The sequence below is a fragment of the Adiantum capillus-veneris genome, chromosome 28 (genome assembly GCF_014529385.1).
Source record: "Adiantum capillus-veneris isolate H3 chromosome 28, ASM1452938v2, whole genome shotgun sequence".
Taxonomy (NCBI): domain Eukaryota; kingdom Viridiplantae; phylum Streptophyta; class Polypodiopsida; order Polypodiales; family Pteridaceae; genus Adiantum; species Adiantum capillus-veneris.
This window is the reverse complement of record NC_140958.1, coordinates 108702340-108728580: the sequence shown is the minus strand read 5'-3', so window position 1 is coordinate 108728580 and position 26241 is coordinate 108702340. Positions and strand designations below refer to the sequence as shown.

At 42.8% G+C, this 26241-nt stretch overlaps 1 protein-coding gene across 1 annotated transcript; it reads right to left on the bottom strand.

Annotated features, from left to right (window-relative positions):
* Positions 1 to 214: 214 nt before the first annotated feature.
* LOC147421070 (uncharacterized) lies at positions 215 to 9777 on the bottom strand. Its single transcript, XM_086504683.1, has 5 exons — positions 9583 to 9777; positions 1676 to 1717; positions 1349 to 1479; positions 1231 to 1275; positions 215 to 572 (listed from the first exon to the last, which is right to left on the bottom strand). Exons 1-5 carry the CDS (start codon positions 9676 to 9678, stop codon positions 458 to 460), a joined length of 429 nt encoding a protein of 142 aa, XP_086360809.1. The 5' UTR covers positions 9679 to 9777; the 3' UTR covers positions 215 to 457.
* Between the last annotated feature and the right edge of the window lie 16464 nt (positions 9778 to 26241).

The window sequence follows — 26241 nt, the reverse complement described above, 5'->3', positions numbered from 1 at the left end:
GGTCTTCTAAAAAGGAAATTAAATTGTGAGAGAAAACAACACAAAGATTACACATTGATTATATTTAGACTTGATATAAATAGAAAATAAGTAACGAGCAACAGACAAGCAAATCGTAAAACGAGAAAGAAAAATGGAAGGTGGGAACACAGAAAACATAATATACTACCAGCAATTTGACTTCTTTTTCCTCTCTGCAAAACTTATGTCAAGATAAAGAAAAGAAAAGCCATAATCAATTAAAGTCTTGGCTATGTGTGCTCACACATCCATGTACAAGCCTTAATGTAAAAGCTCAATATGACATAAATTAAGAAAATTCATGTCCTTCATGTCTGATTTGGTAGTCAAGATGAAATTAGCTCGGATCGTTTTTTTGCCCCGTGTGTCCTGTTGCTGACTTTGAAGCTTTTTGGTAAAGTTTTGGCCTTGGTTGAAAACCAAGGATCGGTACAAACTACCCGCCAAATGCCAGCTGACAGCCAGTGATACATGTAGTCACCAAGAGACCCAACAGGCCAACTATATGCCACATACCTTTCATCCTCTTTCTTGGGTCTCCTGAATAGTAGCTGAAAATTGACAAGAAATCAGCCAATTTGAAATCAAGCAAACTTGAATTATAATAGAAGAATCCCAGCTTGATAGAGATACAAGAAGAAGAGAAGAGAACTTTATTGTCGTCAAAACAATCCCAAGAGACGTCATACTCAAGCCCTATTACTCAAGAGAGCAACAGGATAAGAGAGAGAGAGAGAGAGAGGTCTTAACATCGTATGAACAATTCTAAGAGACCTCAAAGATCTATCCGACAGGTTTTCAACTCAAGAGGAGCAATGACCAATCTACCACACTTGAGTGACAGACAGTTTAATATAGTTTCCTCTTTTCATTCACACGCACACGTCTCTCTCTCTCTCTCTCTCTCTCTCTCTCTCTCTCTCTCTCTCACACACACACACACACAAAAAAAACCGAAGTTCTAATGTCGTAGGAACAATCCTGAGAGACCTCAAGATCTATCCAGTAAGTCTTGAACTCAAGACATGTTATTCAAGAGGAAACTGGGATAATTTATCTACCAGACTTGGGTGATAGAAAGGTTATTCACAACCCCCCCCCCCCCCCCCCCCCCCCCCCCCCCCCCCAAATAAGAGAGAGAGAGAGAGAGAGAGAGAGTAATGGTTTATTGTTACAACAACAATGACAACCACATAACAAAAGACCAACCATAGTGAATAGACGACCCGTCCTGCAACCCATGTCATTCCAAATCTGTAGAAAAAGAAAAGTCAGTCTCAAAATTTAACTCAAGTAATGACAATTAAAAACATTTGGCAAGACTTACAATGAAGAGGTCAATGGGTAGGCCAATCCTCCCAGAAGAAGAAGACTTAGAAAGGCTGGAAAACCCTCGAGTGTGTTTTGATGTGCCCTTTGGTAGCAGTTAAAGACCGAGCGATCTTTGTCCTCATACATCTACTTTGAAGAGGCACGTTCAAGACGAGGAAATTGAAGTCTAAATTCTATTAACAAACATAGAAATACATGTGTACGTTCCAGCTTCAAACAAATGTACATACATATGTTTGTATAATGTGTGTGTGTGGGTGGGTGGGTGGGTGGGTGTGGGGAGAGAGAGAGAGAGAGAGAGAGAGAGAGAGAGAGAGAGGACCTTCGGGTACTTGAGGCCACATTTCTTTCTTTGCACTGCAACCTGCAGCAAAATGAAGTCATATACTTCATATCAGCAGTATGAAGGTTGACATTGATTTGCAATGCTGCTTGCAGAAGATATATTGAGGGGACTTTAAGTTCTCGACAAAAGAGTGTTAGCTGGGCCAAATTGACAGATTATATGCCTTTTTTAGGCATATGTATGCAAAGATGGTGTACATTAAAAGCATACCATTATGGGTAAGATGCAAATGATAAGAAATGAGGCAAGCACTGAAGGAAAACTACTTGCTGCTGCTGCTCGCCATCACTCGCACCACGCTGCCACTCACCCAACCCCCCCCCCCCCCCCACTCCCCCCAATCTGACATGAAACGTTTCAGGGTTTCGTGCATTTCGGAGTTTTGAGGTTTCTGAAACATTTAATTTTGGAGCTCAAAGAAAACAAAACACAGGTTTCGTTTTATATGTATGTACCTATAATTATACATTGAATATACATACAAATTCACTTATCAAGACATGCGAGATACCAAAGTCTAGATTAAGACTTGAGTCACGAGTGAACAAGGTATCGATTTTTTGAGGCGGCGTTTGTGCATGGCTTAAAAATCCCCAAATGGGTGGGGTTTGAGGTCAATTGGTCAATACGGGGCAAAAAAAAAGAATTGTCCGTTTTGCCGAAACGCGTTTTTATGTCACTATCCCCCCCCCCGGTGCTATGCTGCTCTTTCCTCCTCTCCTTTGAAGGAGTTGGCGGACTCTTCTTCGCTTTCCGACTCACCGCCATTGCATCTTTTCGTCCTCGTACGCTATCACAACAACAAACACAGATGGATGCCCCACCACAAAGGGACTCGACAAAAGTCCCCCTCGCCCAACACCACAGAACCCACCATCCGACTTGCTCTCTTGCCAACAGAACAAGCGATCTTAGAGGCAGAGGTGGAATGCCTTCAGGCCACCTCTGTTATCTATAAGCTAATCAGCACCCGGCCTAGCAGAGGAGAGAGAGCACCATACTGAGCTTGTGCTACATTTCTTAGGCTATAGAGGAGTCATGCCTTGGTTTGTTGACCTTGATGAACATTCCTACACCAGAGGCACCTTTTTGGATGATGTAAGGTGCAGCGAAATGAATGTTTGAACTTTGCTCAAGATGAGTGCTCCGAATTGTGCTCGAGGTTCCTTTTGTTCTTATGGAAGGGAGAGCCTTCCGTTCTTAATGAGAGAGTGCAATGATCACAAACAAGTGAATGGACACTGTGCGTGAAAGTGTATGAGACTGAGAGATAGAGAGAGAAGAAAATACGACACTAGAGACGTTGTAAAACCCTCCTCTGAAGGCCCCACTCTCGTCGGCGAGAGTCGTCTACTATTGTTACCATATACATGTGGTAGTGATGTGTGTGAACACACTAGGACCGCCGGGGCATTTTTTCCCTCTTTAAGAGGTTTTTTCCCCGGTGCGTTGTATATATGCCCATCACTCTAGGGCTATCTATCTTTCCATTGCACACTAAGTAATACACTCTCTATTGTGTGCCTTGAGCTTCCTTCGTCTTCTCCAAGCTGTGTGCGTTTCTCTGCAACCCTAATTCCAACAATTGATATCAGAGCAGGTTGCATCCTCCCGGGCTTAGTCGCCAGCTACTCCAGTACACGCCTGCTCACTTTCTCCGACTTCAGTGAGCTTTGGCGAGTTCGCACGTCGACAAATACTTCGGGAAAGCTCGTAGAGCTTGGTCTGCTCAGATTTTCGATTCGGACTCATTTCGGCCTCCGTTTCCACTATAGGTAGTACTGCACAGGCTATTTCGTCATTTTGTGCAGAATTTCTGTCAGTGCCGTTTTCTGCATAACAAGTGCCTTACAGTCTTCTACGGTTTGTGCTATATAGCACGTGTTGTTCCCGCTCCGTTTCTCTTATTTTCGGGCAGTTTTCACATCAGGTGCAGCATTTACCATGGCTGACAACAACAACACAGATGTGTTCAAGATGTTTGCTGCTGAGGACAGGTTGGATGGGGACAATTACCCTATGTGGGCTTATATGATGCAACACCGTTCTTGTGTCAAAGGGCGTCTGGAATATTGTGCAGGGCATTGATGTACGTCCTGGTTCTGAGGATGAAGGCGATGTTGAGGATGTTGCAGGTCTTGCTGCAAGGATTGCTGCTGTTAGATTTGTTTTGCCTACGGTAGAACAAGCTCGTTGGGATGTTAAGGATGCGCAGGCTCATGCATTGATTGCGTTGTCTATGAAGCGCACCATTGTTCCTCACATCCGTTCAGCAAAATCTGCAAAAAAGGCTTGGGATATTCTAGCAGATCTTTATGAAAGTCGCAATGAGGCTAAAATTGCTTGCTGCGTAAAGAGTTGGAGTCGAAGATTATGCATGAGGAAGATGATATGGACACTTTCCTTGCTAGTGTTAAGGATATCAACGAGCAACTCATTTCTGCAGGTAAAGTCATTTCAGACAGTTCCCTAGTGCAGACTGTTCTTGATGCCTTACCAGATTCTTACCAGATTTTTGCTAGTACTTGGAGACTTATGACCCAAGGAAATCTTGAAGTTGTCAAGTTTGATGCATTATGCACATTGCTGTTGCAAGAGTCACTTTCCAGAAAAAACAGGACTAAGCAGCGTACAGTTGAACAGGTTTTTATTGCTTCTCAAAGAAAGGGTGGTAATAGCAATGCAGCCACTTCTGGAAATTCTGCTACGAGTGGCAAAAATTATGTTCCTAATGCTTCTGCTGGCAGCAATTCATCTGGAAATTCTGGTGATAAAGGCAAAAAGAAGATGTGTCGCCATTATTGTAAAGCTAATGATCACTTGATCAAGTCGTGTCCTAAGTTGAAGGCCAAAGAGGCTAAGAAGAAAGAGGGTGGTTCCACTGCAAATGCCGGTTCCACTACAAATGCAGCCATTGTTGAGTCTTCTGTGAAAGGAGACTGTGATGCTGATGTTGATGCAGAATGGGCTTTTAGCGCAGAGTGCACTTACAATCCTGCTGTCCATGATGCATGCTTGTCAGTTGCTGCAGATTCACATGTGTGGTATTTCGACAGTGGTGCTACAAAGCACATTACCTCACATCGTGAATTGTTTACCTCTCTCAAGTCTGTCCCTCATGGGAATTCAATCACTTGTGCCAACAAATGCCTCTTATCCAGTTCAGGGAGTTGGAAAGATTGTGCTTACTGCTGCAAATGGCACTTCTTTCACACTTGTTGATGCACTTTATGTACCTGGGATCAAGAAGAATCTCTTGTCTATATCCGCACTTGCTAGACTTGGACTTGTAGTCAAATTTGTGGATGACAGATGTACAGTTCATGATCTCAGTTTTGGTGATGAAATTGTTGCATCTGGCCTTTTGTGCCGTGGGCTGTATAAGCTCACTTTGTATGACAAGTGTGGACAAAATTTTGCAAATGCTGTTGCAGATTCAAAAGCTGCAAAACTTTGGCATGCACGTTTTGGTCATCTCAATTTTGTCAGTTTGCTGCGTTTGTAGAAATCTGATATGGTTGCTTCTTTGCCGCCTCTTGAAGCACCTGTCAAACATGTTTGTCAAGGCTGTATTTTGGGTAAAATGCAGCGTTCTAAGTTTCCAAAGGATGGTTCAATTCGGGCCACATGCAGGTTGAAGCTTGTGCATAGTGATGTTTGTGGGCCCATGCAAACTCCGTCCTTGGGCAATTACCTGTACTTCGTGACTTTCATTGATGATTACTCCAGGCATGCATGGGTATTTCCGCTTATGCATTTGGGTATCTTCAAATCATGTTTTTTGTGAGTATTAGAGTCAAAGGACTTTGACACTACTACTATTCAATCACACAGAGCTTAAAATTGCATTATTTGGGTGTTTTTTCCGAAATACGAATGTAAGTTCTAATGAGGCAAATGTACAGCCTATGGGGGTTTCTGAAAATGTTACAGATCAGCCTATTACTGAGGCATATGTACATGATGTACTTGATGAGGAAAGGGCTGAAAATGAGCAGGCTAGAGGTATGCCAAAATGGCTGGTGCACACTTTGCGTGACAGTAAATTGGATGCACCTTTGTCTAGTCGTACTCGTTTAGCCTCTCGCCATGCATCTTATGCATCAGATTGTTATGCTTTGGCTGTGTCTAGCTTACATGATAATGAAGAGCCTCTGTCTTTTGATGAAGCACAAAATTCAGAAAATTAGATGGCTGCCATGCAATCAGAATATGATGCAGTTATAGAAAATGACACATGGACTTTATGTGATTTGCCTCCTGGCAAAAAGGCTATTGGTACAAAGTGGGTTTACAAGTTGAAACGCAAACCGGATGGTGAGATCGATCGCCATAAGGCTCGACTTGTTGCAAAGGGTTATGCACAGCAAAAAGGCATAGATTATGAAGAGACCTTTGCTCCCACTTGTAGTATGACTACTGTGCGTTTTCTATGTGCATTGGCACCTCATTTTGGTTGGGATGTACATCAATCAGACATTGTTACTGCTTTCTTGAATGGTGACATATTTGAGGAAGTTTATGTAACGCAGCCTCGCGGTTTTGTCATAAAAGGACAAGAGGACAAAGTGTGCAAATGTAAGAAGGCTTTGTATGGGTTGAAGCAATCTCCTCGTGCTTGGTATGAGAAAGCTGACACTCATTTGGTTAAACGAGGCTTTAGTAACAGTCCAACAGAAAGCACATTGTATGTAAAACGTGAGGGTGATGTACTTCTCATTGTGGTTCTTTATGTTGATGATTTGTTGATCACTGGACCAAATGAGAGACATATTGCTGAATTTAAGGCTGATTTGAATGCTACTTTCAAGATGAAAGATTTGGGGTTGTTGCATCATTACTTGGGTATACAGTTTAAGCAGTGTGATGGTGGTATTGCCTTGTGTCAGAAAAGTTACATAGAGACATTGCTATGTAAGTTTGGACTTAAGGATTGCAAACCTATTGCCACTCCCATGGAAACAGGTTTGAAGTTGAGTCTACATGATGTTGGCGATCCTGCTGATGTCACTCTTTACCAAACTGCTGTTGGCTGCCTCATTTATGTATGCAACACGAGGCCAGATATTCAGTTTGCAGTCTCACAGGTCAGCAGATTTATGCATAGCCTAGGGTCTAAGCATTGGCAGGCTGTCAAGAGGATTTTCCGCTACCTTAGTGGCACTTTACATCTTGGCTTGTTTTATCCCAAGGGGGGATCATTGCTGCCAGACTTACATGTTTTTTCGGACTCAGATTGGCCTGGTTGTTTTGACACGCGAGTGTCCACAAGTGGTTTTTGTTTCATGCTTGGCAGTTCATGTATATCATGGTTGAGCAAGAAGCAACCTACTGTGGCCACTTCGAGTTGTGAGGCTGAGTACAGCGCAATCTTCACAGCTACGGTTGAGTGTGTATGGCTCAGACGCCTTATGGCTGATTTGGGTGTTGGACAGGACACTGCCAACACTATCTACACTGACAGTCAGAGCGCATTGGCAGTTGCGAGAAACCCAGTTTTTCATGCTCGCACAAAGCACATTGAGGTGCATTACCACTATGTCAGGGAGAGGCTCTCAACAGGAGAGATCAGCTTGGCTTATGTGCCAACACAGGACAACCTTGCAGATCTTTTCACAAAGGCATTGTCTCGTGAGAAGCTTGAAGCTTTCCGCAAAGCTTTGGGCTTACTTCCCTTTGTGGACTAATCATGTCCTCAAGGCATGGCACTTCCCTTTACTCATGTGCCAGCTCTCGTTCACCGCTACAGGGGGGATTTGTTACCATATACATGTGGTAGTGGTGTGTGAACACACTAGGACCGCCGGGGCATTTTTTTCCGTCTTTAGGAGGTTTTTTCCCCCGTGCATTGTATATACGCCCATCACTCTAGGGCTATCTATCTTTCCATTGCACACTAAGTAATACACTCTCTATTGTGTGCCTTGAGCTTCCTTCGTCTTCTCCACGCTGTGTGCGTTTCTCTGCAACCCTAATTCCAACAACTATTGATTGCACAAACGGGTACAAACTGGATGCATGTGAGTGATGCAAGTCTAGGCTAGATCGACGACAACGGGGATGGCGAGATCGATCTAAGGCCTGAAATCTGATGGGCTTTAGGGCTGAAAACTGCAGGTCTTCATCTGCTGAAAATCGCCATGCCAATGGAGGGCGATTTGGGAATTTTGCTAACGCTAGGGACTGAGGGGTCCTTGCGGTGGACATAGTTACCCGGAACGGAAACGAAAACAGGAACGGGAGGGTCCGGAACAGGACGGGAATGGGGAGGAGGAGGGGGGGCCGGAACGGGAACGGGAACGGTCCTCTAAAGTAAGGCTAGTCCCAAATAAACACCTAAACAACCCCAAATCTGCCCCCTAACCTGTCCTCAAACTGCACCAAATATGTTTCCCAAACAACCCCAAATCTATCCCCAAAAGCCCACTTTTTTGTCCCCAAATGCCTACTTTTGTCCATTCCGCCCCGTGTTTCGCCGTTCCGCCTCATGTTCCGTCTCGTTCCCCCCATTCCGGAACACCGTTCAGGCTACACCCCGTTCCGAAACGGCGTTCCATTTCCATCTCCATTTCGGGAACGGGACTTGTGCGGAACGCCGTTTCGGAACGTTTGGGCTATGTTCCCCTCGTTCCCTGTTACACTGGCGATGGAGCCTTGATGAAAAACACTAGCAACAAGGGGCTATGGCGACGGCTGCTTGCTGAAAATGCAAAGGCTAATGTCTTCTTGCGATGCTAGTGCTTGATGATGAAAACGCTAGGGGTCTTTGCTTGGAGGAGAAGCCACCAAGGTTCTTGCTGAGAAGTTGCCTGTTGAGCATGAATGTTTGAACTTTGCTCAAGATGAGTGCTCCGAACTATGCTCAAGGTTCCTTTTGTTCTTATGGAAGGGGGAGCCTTCCGTTCTTAATGAGAGAGTGCAATGTCACAAACAAGTGAATGGACACTGTGCGTGAAAGTGTATGAGACTGAGAGATAGAGAGAGAAGAGAATACGACACCAGAGACGTTGTAAAACAATCCTCTGAAGGCCCCACTCTCGTCGGCAAGAGTGATCTACTATTGATTGCACAAACGGGTACAAACTGGATGCATGTGATTGATGCAAGTCTAGGCTAGATCGACGACGACGACGGGGATGGCGAGATCAATCTAAGGGCTTTAGGGCTGAAAACTGCAGGTCTTCACCTACTGAAAATCACCATACCAATGGAGGGCGATTTGGGAATTTTGCTAACGCTAGGGGCTGAGGGGTCCTTGCGGTGGAGCCTTGATGAAAAACGCTAGCAACAAGGGGCTATGGCGACAGCTACTTGCTGAAAACGCCAAGGTTGATGTCTTCTTGCGATGCTAGTGCTTGATGATGAAAACGCTAGGGGTCTTTGCTTGGAGGAGAAACCACCAAGGTTCTTGTTGAGAAGTTGCCTGTTGCGCTTGGGCTCCTGCTGCCTCTTCTGCCAGAAAGTGCTAGTCTAGGTTTGCTTAAGCATTATATACAAACTTACTCAATTTGCCCTACCTACTTTCCAACAAAAGTCACTTAAAAATAATAAGTGAAAAATATCAAAAATAGGAAAAATAGGCTAAATGCGCTGGAAAATTCCCCTGAAGGATTCTGATGGATTCATGCTGTGTGCAACCGGAGGATATGCATCTACACTAAGTGTCTAGACATGCACGGTCTGCGAACAGACTCACAAAAGTGCCAGATCACTTGCTAATCTAGACTAGTGTCTTGCATCTGCTGGGTAAGGGCGGCACACAGAGATCCAGCAGTAGAGTCAGGCAAGAGCCACATTTCTATTTGAGGCCGTTGATGCACTGCATGCATGGTCTAAGCCCTGCTCACAAGATTAGAAGAATTAGGAAAGAGGGAAAGAGGTACCTGAATGCCTTGCCACTGAGTGAGAAGCACGCTGGCAACTATGGTGAGAGCAACGTAGCCAAACTGTGGAGGCAGCACTTGCAGAAATGGCGACATCGTCTTCTACAGATGTGGGCGAGCTGGGCGCCACTGAAGTCGTTTGAACAGTACAGGAGTTGCGCAACCCGCTACCTAGAGTGAGAAGGGGGTTAAAAGTCGTTGACCTCAGCACATCCATTTGCATTTTGTTTTTTTGCTTTTTCCGATACTACGAGCTACTACCGGTGACTTTCGGATTTTATTATGGAGAATCTTCTCGGATTCCGCATTAATCACCTCAAACCAACTATTAAAAGTTTAATGAGGAAACATGTTTCGAACTCTTGCAGTCTAAGCAGGAATACAGAAATGCACGAGGTAACCAACAAACCAAGCTGTCGTCGGTGATGCAACGCGCTCAATTTTAAAATAAGAAAATAAACCACCCTCGGCCAATCTGCTTCAGGTCATCACCTCAGCCTGCTCGCGTGTCCCTTTTTCACTCCAACGCGCATGGTGGCGATGCCCAACACGTGATGGCCATGGCCCACCATCCTTGCCTTCCCTTCAAAATGAAAGGGCATGCCGCCACATCAGTTATGATTCCCCTCTAAAACGATTTTCTGAAAATCATAGGCACATACTACTTCATCTACAGTTTATTCGATTCATCTTGAGGAATGAATCTCAATTTTGCCCATGTGAGATTCGAACCCATACCACTAGGTAACGACTCTCCATATGCCTCCTCCAACCACGCGTGCAACCATGCTCAGCTGCTGCAGGGTGTAAACCTTGCAATATTAAAAAAACACATGCGTGTTCGTTGCTACTATGCCCATCGCCCTCAACGTCTACGCGCATCAAGCTCATACAGCCATCGCCTCGCGTGGACCGGCTTGTCCTCTCCTCTCTTGCTCTCTGGGTGTTGCATCGCCTCATGTTGTCCCTCACCTCGCATCTGCGTAGATTCTCTGTCCATTTTTTGAATTTCTTCAATCGGGTACCCCCTACTACTAGCGTCCCCCCTAGCGCATGGAGGGGTCCAACGTCGTGACTAAGGGAAGGGCATGGGAGGGTGGGATCTAAAGTAATCTAGGGTACCTTAGATTACAAACGAGGGTACCTTAGATTACTTTCGGCTTTCGGCGCCTTGCACACGGGTTTTAAGTAAATTAGGGTCCGCATGCTTTAGAAGCGCGCAAGGCGAAGTGGTTAGGGCATGTGCCTCTCATGGATGAGGTCACATGTTCAATCCCCATGCCCACAAACTGGGGTACCCTAGATTACTTTTGAAATGCAGATACCCTAAATTACTTTTGTAATCTAGGGTACCTGCATTCCACATCTACAACCCACAATCTTCCCATCGTAGATCCCACCCCCCATGCCCGTGTCACTTAGTCACAAGGGAGCTCCAAGCTATGCAAGTGAAAAATGTAGTTAGCTTTTCTAGGGCATATAGGGGCTGCCTTATGCACTAAAACCCCTACAAAAAAAATTAAAAATCAACATTTTGCAGAGCATCAACATGTCTACACGTGGAATATGGAATGTTTAAGATAATAGAAGGGAGCCAAGCAACGAGAAGAGAACTCAACACCCCAATTCATGGGAGTCTCTGAAACCTCTTCACAATGCTTATGGCATATGCATGCTACATGTGCTAGGTAAGATGTTGGTCTAGACCTCTTGTAATCAGGCCTAGTCGTTAGCTGGTGTATCAGTTTGTCCCCCACCATCGCCAAATGTCGCCCACACTTGTAGCAAAATTATTCTTCCATTAGTGTGTGTGGTGTTGGAGTGCGTGACACACTTCCAACTTTTTATGAAACATCTCCCTAGCCACCTATGCATGTATAGCTTTTTCAAATAATACCCATACATTATTATATGGCCCATGGGTGTTTCTACACATGTTCCAATTGCATATGAAAATAAGATAAGTCAAAGCACCCTCTGAAAGGAAGCATACAATTCTCCCCTTGAACTTTTCTCATTTTGGCCTAATCATTGAGATCTCTCATAACTCATCCATGATGTAAGCATAAAGCCCTACCTCAAGCCTATATAGCAGGCATCTATATAGTCCACTTGAACTTTTCTCATTTTGGCCTAATCATTGAGCTCTCTCATAACTCATCAATTGTGTAAGCATAAAGCCCTACCTCAAGCATGTATAGGAGGCAGCTATAGTAGTCATTTTTATCACATCAATAATTCAGCTCTACTTTTTTTTTGTTGGGGTGTGTGACACATCCGCGCCACCACAAGTGAGAGCCCCCTCTACATTGGAAGCCTACACATTTGACATCATTGTTTACCTCATCAGATGCCCTCTCCCAACTCTATAAAAGAAGCCTATTCTACACAGTTTGTATCTAACTTTCATCCATGCACTTACCATCACTATAGCCTACTTTGTACCCATTCGCATATTAATCTACTTTTGATTTGCTACTTGTATTAGTGTCAATCTCTCTCTAATATCTTTTGTAATTAACTCTCTAATAACATCATGAATGCTCGCTAACATTTTCTCCATAAAGCCATTCCCAATAGTTGGTATCAGAGTGTCAAGGTTATGTTTTCTTTAGTTGTCACTATCTCCCTAATTACAAGCGTCATTAGTTAAGCGTGAGCAGACTCTTGGCAGTACCAATGAGCCATCACCCTTCTCATTGAATGGCATTGTGATTACTCCCATTTCATTATTGTGCATACAATTTTACTCTCATTATAGTGTGCATTGCATTGAGCAAGTTTTTATGTGTGTGTGAAGTTCTTCTTGAGGCTTTTCATAGAGCTCTCAATTGCCATGATTGCAAAAAAATTTGATCATAATATAGAGTTTCCAAAACGCCTCTGTTTTTCACTTGTAGATTTCCTAATCTTCGTTTTTCCATAGCCTTAATAAGCCCCTCCCCCCGCCCTCCCCTTCATCCCCCTCCCTCGATGTGTGTGTGTGTGTGTGTGTGTGTGTGAGAGAGAGACAGAGAGAGAGAGTGAGAGAGAGAGAGAGAGAGAGAGATTGAGCCTATCTTCACAAATACAGAGCTATAAAGTGAGACATTTAACTTGTATTTTGAGAAATTACTTGTGTGTGAAGAATACTTTGCCATAGGACTTCCTAATGAATCCATCTATGCTCAATTTGGAGCCCATTGAAGCTCATATGCCCTTGGTTAGCTGTTGTTGTGAGCTTATAACCTACAGAAGACGCTCCTTCGACAAGCAAACGGCTTTGGCACTATGGTTTAGGGGACCCACTTTTAGTGTGCCATGAGGTTGTGGGTTCAACCCAACCTAATTTTGGAAGGGGGGCCATGGGCGGACGCCAGATTGCTTGTTTATTTGGATTATGTCCATGGGGTGGGTCCACATGCAATGACTCCCATGTGCATAAGCATTTTAGCGCTTTTGGAGCAATTTCTGACACCAAACCAAGTGGTAAGAGGAATTTGAAGACCACTTTTGGATCCGCCCTAGCCTTTAACAAGCTCTTATGATTGCAGCCCCGGTTCCCACACTCGATGCCAACAAGCCTTGAGACTCTCCTAGGGGTTTTTCCCATAGCCATCAAGCAAAAGGCCACCAACTTTGACAAGTACATTACTTCTTGGGCCATCCTCTCGGGTCGATATCAAGGAATTCTAATGACCCATTTCAATCAGGTCGCCTTTCAATACGAGCACTTCAAGAAGAAGAAGAAGCTATCATGACTTGTAATGCTTATCAAAGTTCAAGAAGGTCCCAAGCCTTGTATCCTTTCCATTTGTCAATTGATATGTATGCCTTTATTCAATCTCCCAAAATAACCCAAGAAGCATCATACCACACACTTGCACAAATTTATTTTTGCATTTTGCATTCATATTTGCACGGATACAAAGCATTAAGCTTTGGATTCATATTTGCACGGACAAAAATCATTAAGCTTTGGATTCATAAAAGCAATATTTGTACAAGGATCAGACATTGCCCGACATCGGGTAAGACCATCCTCACACATATTTGCACAAAAAATTTGGCACACATGCCATGCCGACATCGACATCTACTTTGATGACACTTTTGGAGGGGAGGAGAAGCATCAACAAACATGACAACGACACTTTGCAACCCACACCAGCAACAACGAAGCACTTTGAATATTTGTAGTAGAACTTCACCTTTGATCTTTGACAATGGAGAAGCCCCAATAATAGCCCAACTATCAAGGTCTAGTGTAAACAAGTTTTTAAAGCCAAATACCCACATCCTATCATAGGGCATATTGTATTACTTAGAAATTACCGTACAATTGTATCCCAATTTTGAAGCCTCCTTAGAATCATCAAGTGTCTCATAAGAGAAAAAGCAAATTTATGGGCCCATTGTGTTGCTCACACTTTCCAAACAATACATACCAGTAATAGGATACTATTAGTTCACTAGAGAAGTTCTATATGAATCAATAATTAATCAATTATCCCTCCTCAATTACCTAGTAAATTTAGTGAACAATCGATATCAGAGCAAAAAGTCACTAGGCAACCAACATGCCTAAAAGTATTCTAAACCTGGTCTTTGAGGGATACCCATCTCCCCCTAGAGGAAGCCTTATGTCTACCAAACATACAAGCTTAGTTCCAGTACAGATAAGGAGCCTAGTCCAAATAGATTAGGACAGGTTTATATCAAGTAACAAAAACCAATAAAAACAATTAGGGCCAAGACCAATAAGAAGAGCCATGCAACTGCAAACTAAGGGATTTTTCTCCTTCATAGAAAGAAAACCGGATTATGGTATTTCCAAAGAGCACCCAAAACATTATGAGTCATCAAAAGATAAGAACATCCACAACGAGACAATTTTTTGGTATTGCTTTCGCTATGAGTCCCATGGCTCGAGAGGGACAGTCCCACCTGAGGACGCCAATTCTGGTTCATACCTCGCCTTTTGCAACAGCCCCTTGTGTTTTGGCCAGTTTTGACATTTGTAGATGATGGGACTTCTTCGCACGCTTTCAAGGTGACTATTCTCCCGACCTAGAGGAAGCTTGCTTTTGAGTTCATATCCTCTTTCTAGCAGCCCGAGGCATTGAGGCTCTGGATACAGTGGTAGGTTTCTCCTTTTTGTTGTGCGACAGGGATCATATAAGTAGACCTTGCACACAATTCTTGACTGGCTCTAGGTCCAGTCTATTGAGTTCTCACACCACACAAGAGACCTAGGGCATTAGATATGGTACAGAAACTTTGGCCTTTAGCCAATTTTAGTGTGACACCGTCGCAAGCAGTAAGTTGCAGGCACATTGTGGTGCACTTATTTTCTGACACTTAGAGCCCCCCTTGCTATGTATTTGTATATGCGGATTCTTGGACAGAGGATGTAGCCCTATGGACTGCACGCTCGGCTTGGGCACGGGTGGTACAATCACTTCGGATGCATTTGTCTAGAGGTCGCTTGAATGCGGATTACTCCCCATCCAAGCCGGCCTCAAAGATAGCAAGGTTGGCTACTGCTGCAACATTTGTTTTTTTTCACCGACTCCATGAGGATCGTCTCATGGAATGTGCAGGGATTAGCAGGGTCCCAATTTCAGCGTCAAAGGGGTCGTTCGCGTCCGGAGCTTCAGTGATGCCTTGTGGGTGGTGAGATTGATATTCTTATGTTACATGAGCATCATCGTTGTGAGAGCTGCATTAGACAATGTGGTCAGATTTTGCATGGTCGCTATGAGACATTTTTGTTGGCTTCGTTTGGACCTAGAGGTAACCACGGTGGGGTACGTATGACCATTGTGGACTCATGGCAGCATGCCATTGTGGACAAAGGTATTATTGTGCTAGGTAGGGCTCAGTGAATTACAATGAAGGTGCAGAGTTTCCTCATGGGTTTCCTGAGAATATATCTGCCCAATGTGGCAAGTGCATGAGTAGAGTTTTGGTCTCATATTCTAGAGTCTTTGTCGCCTGCAGAGCAATGTTGTATTGGGGGAGACTTCAACATGTTGGAGGATCCCTCTAATAGGATTGGAGGTGGCCATCCTATAGTGCACAAGGCTGATTTGGAAGCTTGGGAGCATCTATGTATGACTTTGAGGGTTTCTGACGTTTGGCAGAACTCATGCTTTGTGAGGCCCCAGACAACTTGTCTTTCTCTCGCTCTGACCGCAGAGTAGAAGGAGTGAATCTATCTCAACGAATAGATTGCTTCTATGCCAGTGACCACATTTGTGACATGGGGGGATCTATTTGCATCCTGGTAGGGACTATTTTTTCCGACCATGCGCCATTGATTCTCACTGTGACAGATAGACAAAGGAGGGGGGTGATGCTACACATCTCTGAGAGTATCTTGCCGGATCCACATCTTAGAGAGTGAGTGGAAGCACTTTAGACAGAGAGCTTGGACACGCAGGACATCCCTGCTGGTAGAGTGGCCTCTGGATTGGCTGGGCTTAGTTGCTTCTTCCTCAAGGAGTCTGTATCTTGCTTGGTTGCAGCCAGGGAGGAGGAGAAGCGTCTCCGACGGGGCATTGCTTCCTTGCAGAGGATGCATGAGCAGCATCCAGATAGTCCTTGGTTTGAGGAGCATATGCAATAGGCTAGACAGGAGTTGGCTAGAATTAAGTGAGGAGCGACGTCATGAGTTTGTCTTCCATTGGCAAGCATCTCAGTGGACCCAGGTGGTTGACAAAGTTATTAGGGAGTTTTTTTCAGACGGTGGGGCCATGCCATGAGCACACTAGTGTTAGCAAGTTGAGGAGATCTGACGGGTCAGTTGCTTCAAAGCCTGAGGATATGCGTGCAATTGCTACTATTGACTGATCTGTTGTCATATGAGCCTCAATTAGAGCGTCAGGATGCATGCAGAGAACATGTTTGGGCACAGATGCCTTGCCTTGTTATTGAGGAGATGAGACAGAGGCTTGAGCTTCCTCTCCAGCTAGAGGATCTCCATGAGCCCCTCCATGCCAATATCAAGCAATGTTCAATGAGCATTGTACTCCAATAGGAGTTTTAAGGCTTTGTAGGCCAATGTTATACCATGTTTCTATGAACATTGAACTCCAGTAGATTGTCCATGTTAATCCATTCTTTCCCTGGAAAAGACATCAAATTTAGAGAATATTCTAAAAAAAGAAAGTCAAATTGGTAGTTTCTATAGTTTGACACCAATCAACAACGATTGTGAATAGGAACCTCGTCTAAGGTCTTTGTTCAATCTACCTAGAGTCTTTGACCATAGACAAAGTGTCCTCTAGAGCCAATGTACTAGCCCACCCAATTGCTTGGGAGGGCCTTTCAAGTTTAGAATGTGTGTGTTTCTAGATTAGACACAAAAGAACACCATGCTCAAAAGACAACACACTCAAGGCAACAAGAAAGTATATGCACGAAAACATTTCTGTACATTTTAGTTAAAATGAATTCTCGTTCCAATTATCTTATACATCAAGACAAGAAGTAGGTATATAGATGAGAAAATCCTCATCTTCAAGGTCAAACTCTATCAAAACCTAAATACCTTTAAGCAAGGATCAAGTCACCCAATAAGAGGGGTCTCTAAGAAGCGTCAATTCTCGTCCACAAAAAGAGAGAATCCAAAGTCCAAGGCACAAAGGGTTTTTAAAAAATAATTATTCCATAGCTCAATTACCAATGGTAGGAAATTTGTGCTCACGAAAATGTATTATGGTATGCTCAAAATCAATTCAGGTCACAAGGGAGGGACAAGTGCAATATTTTTTTGTACCAAGAGCAGCCATTGTCAAGTCTCCATACGATGTACAAAGCTTATATTTGCCCATTAAATTAGATCAAAATCTCATACAATCTACTTACTCACATTCCGAAGCAAGCGAATTTTATAAAATGTCAACAAAAAGTTTATCTATCAATTTGAGTAAAGCTTCCAACGTTTACGCGAGATTAAAGTAACCATTAGGTGTTCTTGTTAAAATCAGTGTATCAAGATTGTTGTGTATAAAAAATCTTTTAGATTTGTCAAAAAATTCTAAGTAGTGCAACAACACCTATTTGTAATCATTCAAGCTCTTTATGTATTGTCGAAATGCATCAACAAGCACTCTTTTCCTCCAATCATGCTTATATCACACAACCAAATCATAAGCTAAGGTGGTATATAAATAGCTAATACCACCACAAGTGGGGCATCTTTCCTCTAAAAGAAAGAGGTGCTTGCCATCGACAATATGATTACCAAATAAAGTAAGGAACCATTCAAGTGAACATAATTAGAATCGTGCATCATTTGTGATAAGTACTTTGGACATCTTTTCAAAAAATCAAGTCCATGCAATCTCTCAAGAGACCCTTGACAGGAGGTTTAAGACTTTTCAAGTGCACCTAGCCGAATGATAGTCTATACATAAATCAAAATGTTATGAAAAAAGAGTAATTCTTGATTCTTCTTTTCATTCATTGAGCTATTGTGTATGGATGGGTTAGAGAACCCTTCCTCTCCCTTGCCATCCACAATATGATTACCAAAATTGAGCAACATTTTGCCAGTAATTTTGTCATTTAAAAACAAAAATCAGTATGTGCCATCTCTCACAAGACCCTTAACGAGAGGTTTAAGGCTTTTCAAATGCACCCAACTAAATGATAATCTATAACACTACGAGAGATCAATCGATTATCAATGCCAGATTACCGACTTTCATGGTGGGCGTCGATATGTGCATTCAAAAAATTGAGGGAGTCTGAAATTGAATAAAAATCAAAATTTAAAATACCATCACCTATACCGATGTTGATAGTGAAATTTATTTCGACGCGTATTCCGATGTTTATACCGAAGCCTTGTAGTAAAGCAAAACCCGTGGGCTCATTTCCACATTTTGCACTCATTTTTCTCTTCTTCTCCTCTGTGCTTCTCCTCTATGCTTCTACATACTTGCAAATCTGTCGATTTTGGCTTCACTTAATCTTGTATTGACACTCACACACCCTCTTGGAGAACAAAGGTATGCTTTTTTTGGGATTTTTGTTAGAGTGATGGTGTGTTGGTGTAACAAATTGTGTGTTTATTGTTTTTTTGCAGGTTTTGCTCCAATTCTAAAGGCTTTTTGTGCTCACATTGTTCAAATGTGAGTGCTCTTTATTTATTTTTGCCTGCATACATACACACACATACACATGAACACACACACACACACACACACACATTTGCATATAAATATACACACTATACATACACATATATAAAATGTTATAGTCAATAATAAAATTTTAAATTAAATTTTTCATTTGTTAATTGTGACATGAATGCTTACTTAAACAAAGTAATTGAAACTTTTTTAACATAAATATTTAGTTAAAAATAGAAAAATTATTGATCTGTTTATGTATAGATTCATTTAAACTTGATTACTTTATATTTATGTTATTTCATTTTAAGTTTAAGTCAAAGATAGAGTTTTAGGTTAGAGTGTTAGGATTTGGCCATGCTATTTTAGCCGGCCTACATTACAAGAGATCACTTAAATTCCGACGTCAAATTATCGGCGTCAATATATGTGTAGGTAAATCTAGAGGGAGAGTTTTAAAAAATTTTAACTTTTAATTTTCCACCGCTCATATCGGTGCATACATCCATGACCATACTGACGCGCATACAGGCACCTGTACCGGCAGACCCTGCAAAAAATAGAACCGCGGGTCTTTCCTATGCATTTCCCTCCTTTGTTCTCTTCCTCTCTTGCCCTCCTCCTCTTCACTTGCTGTAGATCTGCTACCTCATGACTTGCCGGAGGTGAGATTTTCTCTTGTAGGCTAGTCCCCATCAACAAGGTGAGCTTCTTTTCGAGTTTCCTTGTAGATTGTGCACTTTAGTGTATGTGTGTGTAACATAGCATGTGTGAGTGTGTGTGTGTGTGTGCGTTTTGCAGGTTTGAGGATATTTTTTCAACTCTTTCTTGCTCAAATAGGCCGCATGTGAGTGCTCTAACAATTTTTTTTGTTGCATACACGCACATGTTAAGTATGGAGCCTGATTTACCCTTGTAATTTTCTGTGGTAAAAGCGCACATTTGTAAGGCCCCCATTATGAGGAGAAGCCATCGTGCGTGAAGGAAAATCACTCACCGGAAACCAAAATTTTCATGGACAAGAATAAGGGGCAACTTTAAAGGCCTCGGGGGCGGAGGCCCCCGAGACTTTTTTTCGTCGGAATATTCTTTTTCGCCTGAATATTATGGCCGGACGGCGGCCGGAAAGTGGTCGAAAAACAACCGGTCGGTTGGCCGGTGGTCGGAAGTCAATGGCCGATGGCCGGTGGTCGGTGGTCGGAAGTCAATGGCCGGTGGCCGAATTCAAAAGCGGACTTGTCTTCTCAAGGGCGGCCACACATGGGCGGATTGGAGGGTCCGATTTGGACTTATTCGCACAAGGGCGGCTACACATGGCTGTCTCTCATAAGAGAGGGCAACCCTTTTGGCCTATAAAAGGAGGCCATTTCTACACACATTTCATAGTGTGAAGTTGATGCAACAAGGTGAGTGTGAGGTGGTGAGAGTGAAGCAAGGCGGGAGCTCCATTAAGGGTATAATCCCTTTGTAAACTACTTCTTGTTTTGAAGTACTAAAGCCATTGAGTGGCTGCTTTCCCGTGGACGTAGCCCACATTGGGTGAACCACATATATCGTGTGTACTCTCTCTCTACTCTATAATCTCGTGTATATAAATCTGTCTCTCTCCATTAAGTAATCTACTCAATTATCTATTTAGCGACGTCTTATTTCCTAACAATTGGTATCAGAGCAAGGTTTGCTCGTAGCTAAATTATCTCAAGGAAAGGATTCCTTGAATTGAGTGGGAGTTATGGCGGAGGAAGGGAAGCTCAAGATTGAGAAGTTCAACGGCAAAAACTACCAACATTGGAAGATGCAGATTGAAGACTATCTCTACCAGAAGGACCTCTATTTGCCACTAGGCGGTCTTGCAAAGAAGCCCGATCAATGTTTCGGAGATGAAGACCACGGAGGACTTGATGAAGTCACTTGACGACTTCTACGAGAAACCATCGGCATCCAATAAGGTATTTCTTATGAAGCGCTTGTTCAATCTAAAGATGGCAGAGAATGGTTCAGTTGCAGAACACCTAAATGACTTTAACACAAACATAAGTCAACTTCGATCAGTGAAAATCAATTTCGATGACGAAGTGCGAGCTCTCCTTATACTATCATCTCTACCGGATAGTTGGGACAGCCTTGTGATGGCTGTAAGTAATTCTATCTCTGGCACAAATACTCTTAAGTTTGATGATGTTGTGGGTGTTCTCCTAAGCGAGGAAATGCGAAGGAGAAGCACAAGAGAATCATCAAGTGCTGCACTATCAGTGGAAACAAGAGGAAGGCTTAAGGAGAGGTTCAAAAACCAAAAGGGTCGTGATCGCTCAAGGCGGAGCAAGTCACGCACAAAGTCAGTTCTTGAATGTTGGAACTGCGGCAAGAAGGGCTACGTCAAGAAGGATTGCTGGTCCAAGAAGAAGAAGGAGACAGAGTCTCAAGACAACAAGCCAACATCGGAGGCCAATGTGGCAGGTAAAGTAGAGCAAGATGCTCTAATTCTCTCATTAGACAATGTGTCTAATTCTTGGATAGTAGATTCCGGGGCTTCATTCCATGCGACACCACACAAGCAACATTTCCAAGACTACACCAAAGGTAATTTTGGGTATGTATACTTGGGAGATGATGAAGCTTGTGAGATTGTCGGCAAAGGTACAGTTTCTGTCAAAACTGCTAACGGAAATGAATGGAAGCTTAAAGATGTTAGGCATGTTTCTTGTCTTCGCAAAAATTTGATCTCTATAGAACAATTGGACGATGAAGGTCACAACATTGCATTCGGAAACAAACGGTGGAAGATCTCAAAGGGATCTTTGGTGGTTGCCAAGGGTGAAAAAGTCGGTACACTTTACTTGTGTACTGTTAGCACGCAACCTTCAGCTTGTGCAGCAACTACAGAAGTTGACAGTGCGGTGTGGCACTACGGACTTGGGCATATGAGTGCCAAAGGAATGCAAATCCTTCAAACAAAGAAGCTTCTACCATGTTTGAAAGAAGTGGACTTAGAGTTCTGTGAAGATTGTGTTTATGGTAAACAAAAGAGGGTAAAATTTCAAAAATCAGGAAATGAAAGAAAAAATAAAAAACTTGAGTTGGTTCATTCTGATGTTTGGGGTCCTGCAAGTACACCATCACTTGGTGGCTCATTGTACTATGTAACATTCATAGACGATGCGACTAGAAAAACATGGGTTTATGTCATGAAGAATAAATCTGATGTATTTTCCATATTTCAAAGGTGGAAAGCCTTTGTGGAGAATGAAACAGGTACCAAGGTTAAATGCCTCAGATCCGACAATGGAGGCGAATATTGCAGCCAAGCTTTTGAAAGATTTTGTGCTAGCAATGGCATTCGGAGGCAAAGGACAACCCCAAGGACACCTCAACAAAATGGGATTTCGGAAAGGATGAACATGACAATCATGGAACGAGCACGAAGCATGCGGCTACATGCAGGCCTACCGCTTGAGCTTTGGGCGGAAGCTGTAAGTATGTCTGTGTACTTAATCAATCGGTCACCCTCAACGGCATTGGATGGGGGAGTTCCAGAAGAGGCATGGACAGGTAAACCGGTGAATTATGCATTTCTCAAAGTGTTTGGGTGTGAGGCTTTCATGCACATAGATAGAAGCCTAAGATCAAAGCTAGATGCAAAGTCCAAAAAGTATTTCTTCATTGGCTATGGAGAAGGAGACTTTGGGTATCGCCTATGGAATCCTGAAGATGGTAAAATCTTAAGGAGTAGGGATGTAATTTTTAACGAACAAAATATGTACAAAGATTACTTGGAAAGAAAACAAACAAAAGAAACAGGTGATGAGTACATGCAGCTTGAGGACGGTGAAGACTCAAGGATTGCAAACGGTGACAATGTGCAACAACGTCAACCAAATGAGGAGCCTCAACTTATTCCCCGAAGATCTACAAGAGCAAGTAGACCTCCAGAAAGGTTTGTTCCTTCCTTCAACCATCTCTTGATCTCAGATTCTGGAGAGCCGGAATCATACGAAGAAGCTATGCAACATGAATCCAAAGAACAATGGACGAAGAGCATGCAAGTGGAGATGGACTCACTACATCGCAACCAAACATGGGAGTTGGTTGAGTTGCCTAAAGGTAAGCGGGCACTTCAAAACAAATGGGTGTACAAGCTAAAGGAAGAAGAAGGTGGGAAGAAAAGGTACAAGTCTAGGCTTGTGGTAAAAGATTTTTATCAAAAGAAAGGTATTGACTTCAATGAAATATTTTCTCCTGTTGTAAAAATGAACTCAATTAGGCTTGTCTTAAGCCTTGTGGCTGCTCATGATCTAAATCTCGAGCAAATGGATATAAATACGGCATTCCCTCACGGTGACTTAGAGGAGGAAATCTACATGCTTCAACCAAAGGGGTATGAAGTAAAAGGTAAGGAGAAAATGGTTTGCAGATTAAAGAAGAGCTTGTATGGTTTAAAGAAAGCATCAAGACAATGGTACTTGAAGTTTGATCGATGGATGTTGGATCATGGATTCACAAGATGCAACTCGGATCACTGCGTCTACACGGAGAATTTGGGAGATGGGAAATTCATCATCCTAATGTTGTATGTTGATGACATGTTGATTGCAAGTGCTAACATGCTGGACATCAAAGACCTAAAAGAGGAGCTGTCCAAATCTTTTTCAATGAAAGATTTAGGTGCTGCAAAGAGGATACTTGGTATGAAAATATCAAGGGACAGGACGAAGAAGACAATAAAGCTATCTCAAGAAGATTACATCAAGAAGGTACTAGAAAGGTTTGCAATGCAAAATGAAAAACCAGTTTCTACACCTTTAGCTGGTCATTTTAAACTAACGAAGGATATGTGTCCAAAGACACAAGAGGAGATAGCCTATATGTCTAAAGTTCCATATGCTGCAACGGTAGGTTCTCTAATGTATGCTATGGTCTGGACAAGGCCAGACATTGCACATGCAGTGGGAGTTGTGAGTAGGTTCATGGACAACCCAGGTAAAGAGCATTGGCAAGCTGTGAAGTGGATACTTAGGTATCTAAAAGGGACAAAACAAATGCTTTGTATTTTGGAGGAACTGATATTTTTCTAGAAGGGTATGCTGATGCAGATATGGCAGGTGACAAAGATACTCGAAGGAGCACTACTGGCTATGTGTTCACGGTTGGAGGCACAGTAGTAAGCTGGGCTTCAAAGCTGCAGAAAGTGGTTTCACTTTCTACCACAGAAGCAGAGTATGTAGCAATGACGGAGGCAAGCAAAGAAATTATGTGGCTTCACAGATTCTTAGAAGAGCTTGGATTCAAACAAGACAATTGTGTCTTGTACAGTGATAGCCAAAGCGCTATCCATCTTGCGAAGAACTCAGCCTTTCATTCAAGGACAAAGCACATTGAGGTGAGATATCACTTCATACGCACTCGTTTGGAAGAGGGACAACTAAAGCTAGGAAAGGTGCATACAAGTGAAAATCCTGCAGACATGTTTACAAAGGTGGTCAGCAAGGAGAAGTTGAGCTTTTGCTCATCTTCAATCGGCATTCAAGGATAAGAAGCCAGAATGGAAAGCAGTCACATGTTTGGTTTGGAGATCAGTCTCCAAGTGGGAGATTGTTAAGTATGGAGCCTGATTTACCCTTGTAATTTTTTGTGGTAAAAGCGCACATTTGTAAGGCCCCCATTATGAGGAGAAGCCATCGTGCGTGAAGGAAAATCACTCACCGGAAACCAAAATTTTCACGGACAAGAATCAGGGGCAACTTTAAAGGCCTCGGGGGCCTCCGCCCCCGAGACTTTTTTCGCCGGAATATTCTTTTTCGCTGGAATATTATGGTCGGACGGCGGCCGGAAAGTGGTCGGAAAACAACCGGTCGGTTGGCCGGTGGCCGGTAGTCAATGGCTGATGGCCGGTGGTCGAAAGTCAATGGCCGGTGGCCGGTGGTCGATGGTCGGAAGTCAATGGCCGGTGGCCGGTGGCCGAATTCAAAAGCGGACTTGTCTTCTCAAGGGCGGCCACACATGGGCGGATTGGAGGGTCCGATTTGGACTTATTCGCACAAGGGCGGCTACACATGGCTGTCTCTCATAAGAGAGGACAGCCCTTTTGGCCTATAAAAGGAGGCCATTTCTACACACATTTCATAGTGTGAAGTTGATGCAACAAGGTGAGTGTGAGGTGGTGAGAGTGAAGCAAGGCGGGAGCTCCATTAAGGGTATAATCCCTTTATAAACTACTTCTTGTTTTGAAGTACTAAAGCCATTGAGTGGCTTCTTTTCCGTGGACGTAGCCCACATTGGGTGAACCACGTATATCGTGTGTACTCTCTCTCTCTCTCTCTCTCTCTCTCTCTCTCTCTCTCTCTACTCTATAATCTCGTGTATATAAATCTGTCTCTCTCCATTAAGTAATCTACTCAATTATCTATTTAGCTACGTCTTATTTCCTAACAGCACACACACACACACACACACACACACACACATTCACATAAACATACACGCAAATAAATAAAAATGCACCACTATATATGATGTACACACACATTTCTCAATTTTAAAAAATAAAATGTTATTCTATAAGTAATATCAATTAAAAAGCATTATTAACTAAGAAAGATAACTACATTTTATCATTAAAAGAAAGATTTATTTTGATTTACATTATTTTATAATTAGTTTTGTTGTTTTTTGTATAAATAATTTTACTTTTTTTTAAAATATATTGTTATTTTTGTAATTGTGACTTATTGTAGGCTATTCGCTCAATTAGGTTTAGTCCTTTAACACTATTTATTTAAGTAATAAGTGGTTTCATCGCTTATAGAATTGATCCGCAGTTAGATTGATGAAGGTTAGATGCTTAATTAGAGCATGTAGCTGCTTACGTATTGAATCGTTTAGCCGAGCCCGCTTAGTCTTACACGTGGCTCGGCTAGTTTTGTTATTTAGTCACTTGGCGACTTAGGGCTAGTCGTGTAGGTTTAATCGGTATTCAAACGATTTATTAGGGCTTATCGCTTATAGGTGACCGCTTACGTATTTAGTTGCTTATCGCTCAGGAAGGACAATCCGTATTTAGGCCGTTGAAGGCTACACGATTAGGGCTAGCTGCTAAGTGCAAATAAATTAAGAAGCATAAAAGACACATGCTTGATTGATTAAGTGCTTAAAGTATTCAAATCAAACCAAATGACTTAAAAAGCATAAAAGACACATGTTCAAAAAATTCTCCACATGTGGCACTCATGATGTGCTTGAATCCTATTGAATATGCTTTAAAGGGGTCCAATGCGGATTTAGATGCATAAAAATAAATAATTAAGTTATTTCTCTCAAAGAGGAAAAAGAGGACACATGTCCCAAATGATATAATTAAATATTACTAGAGAGAGAGAGAGAGAGAGAGAGAGAGAGAGAGAGAGAGAGAGAGAGAGAGGTGTAGACCAAGCATGAGAGGGGGTTATACTCTCCCACACACACACATATTCTCTCATTTTGTGGATTGCAAAGTGCAAGAGCTCCATCTCCTTCTCCAAGCTTGTTGAGAAGTGGAGAGTCT

What these genes read in the sequence shown, in the direction of transcription:
- LOC147421070 (XM_086504683.1), bottom strand. Translation starts at nt 9,678, where the DNA reads ATGTCGCCATTTCTGCAAGTGCTGCCTCCACAGTTTGGCTACGTTGCT. An exon ending in GTGGCCTCAAGTACCCGAAG is followed by an intron (nt 1,480 to 1,675) that starts GTCCTCTCTCTC and finishes TCTTCAAAGTAG; the next exon opens with ATGTATGAGGACAAAGATCG. An exon ending in TACCCATTGACCTCTTCATT is followed by an intron (nt 1,276 to 1,348) that starts GTAAGTCTTGCC and finishes CTTTTTCTACAG; the next exon opens with ATTTGGAATGACATGGGTTG.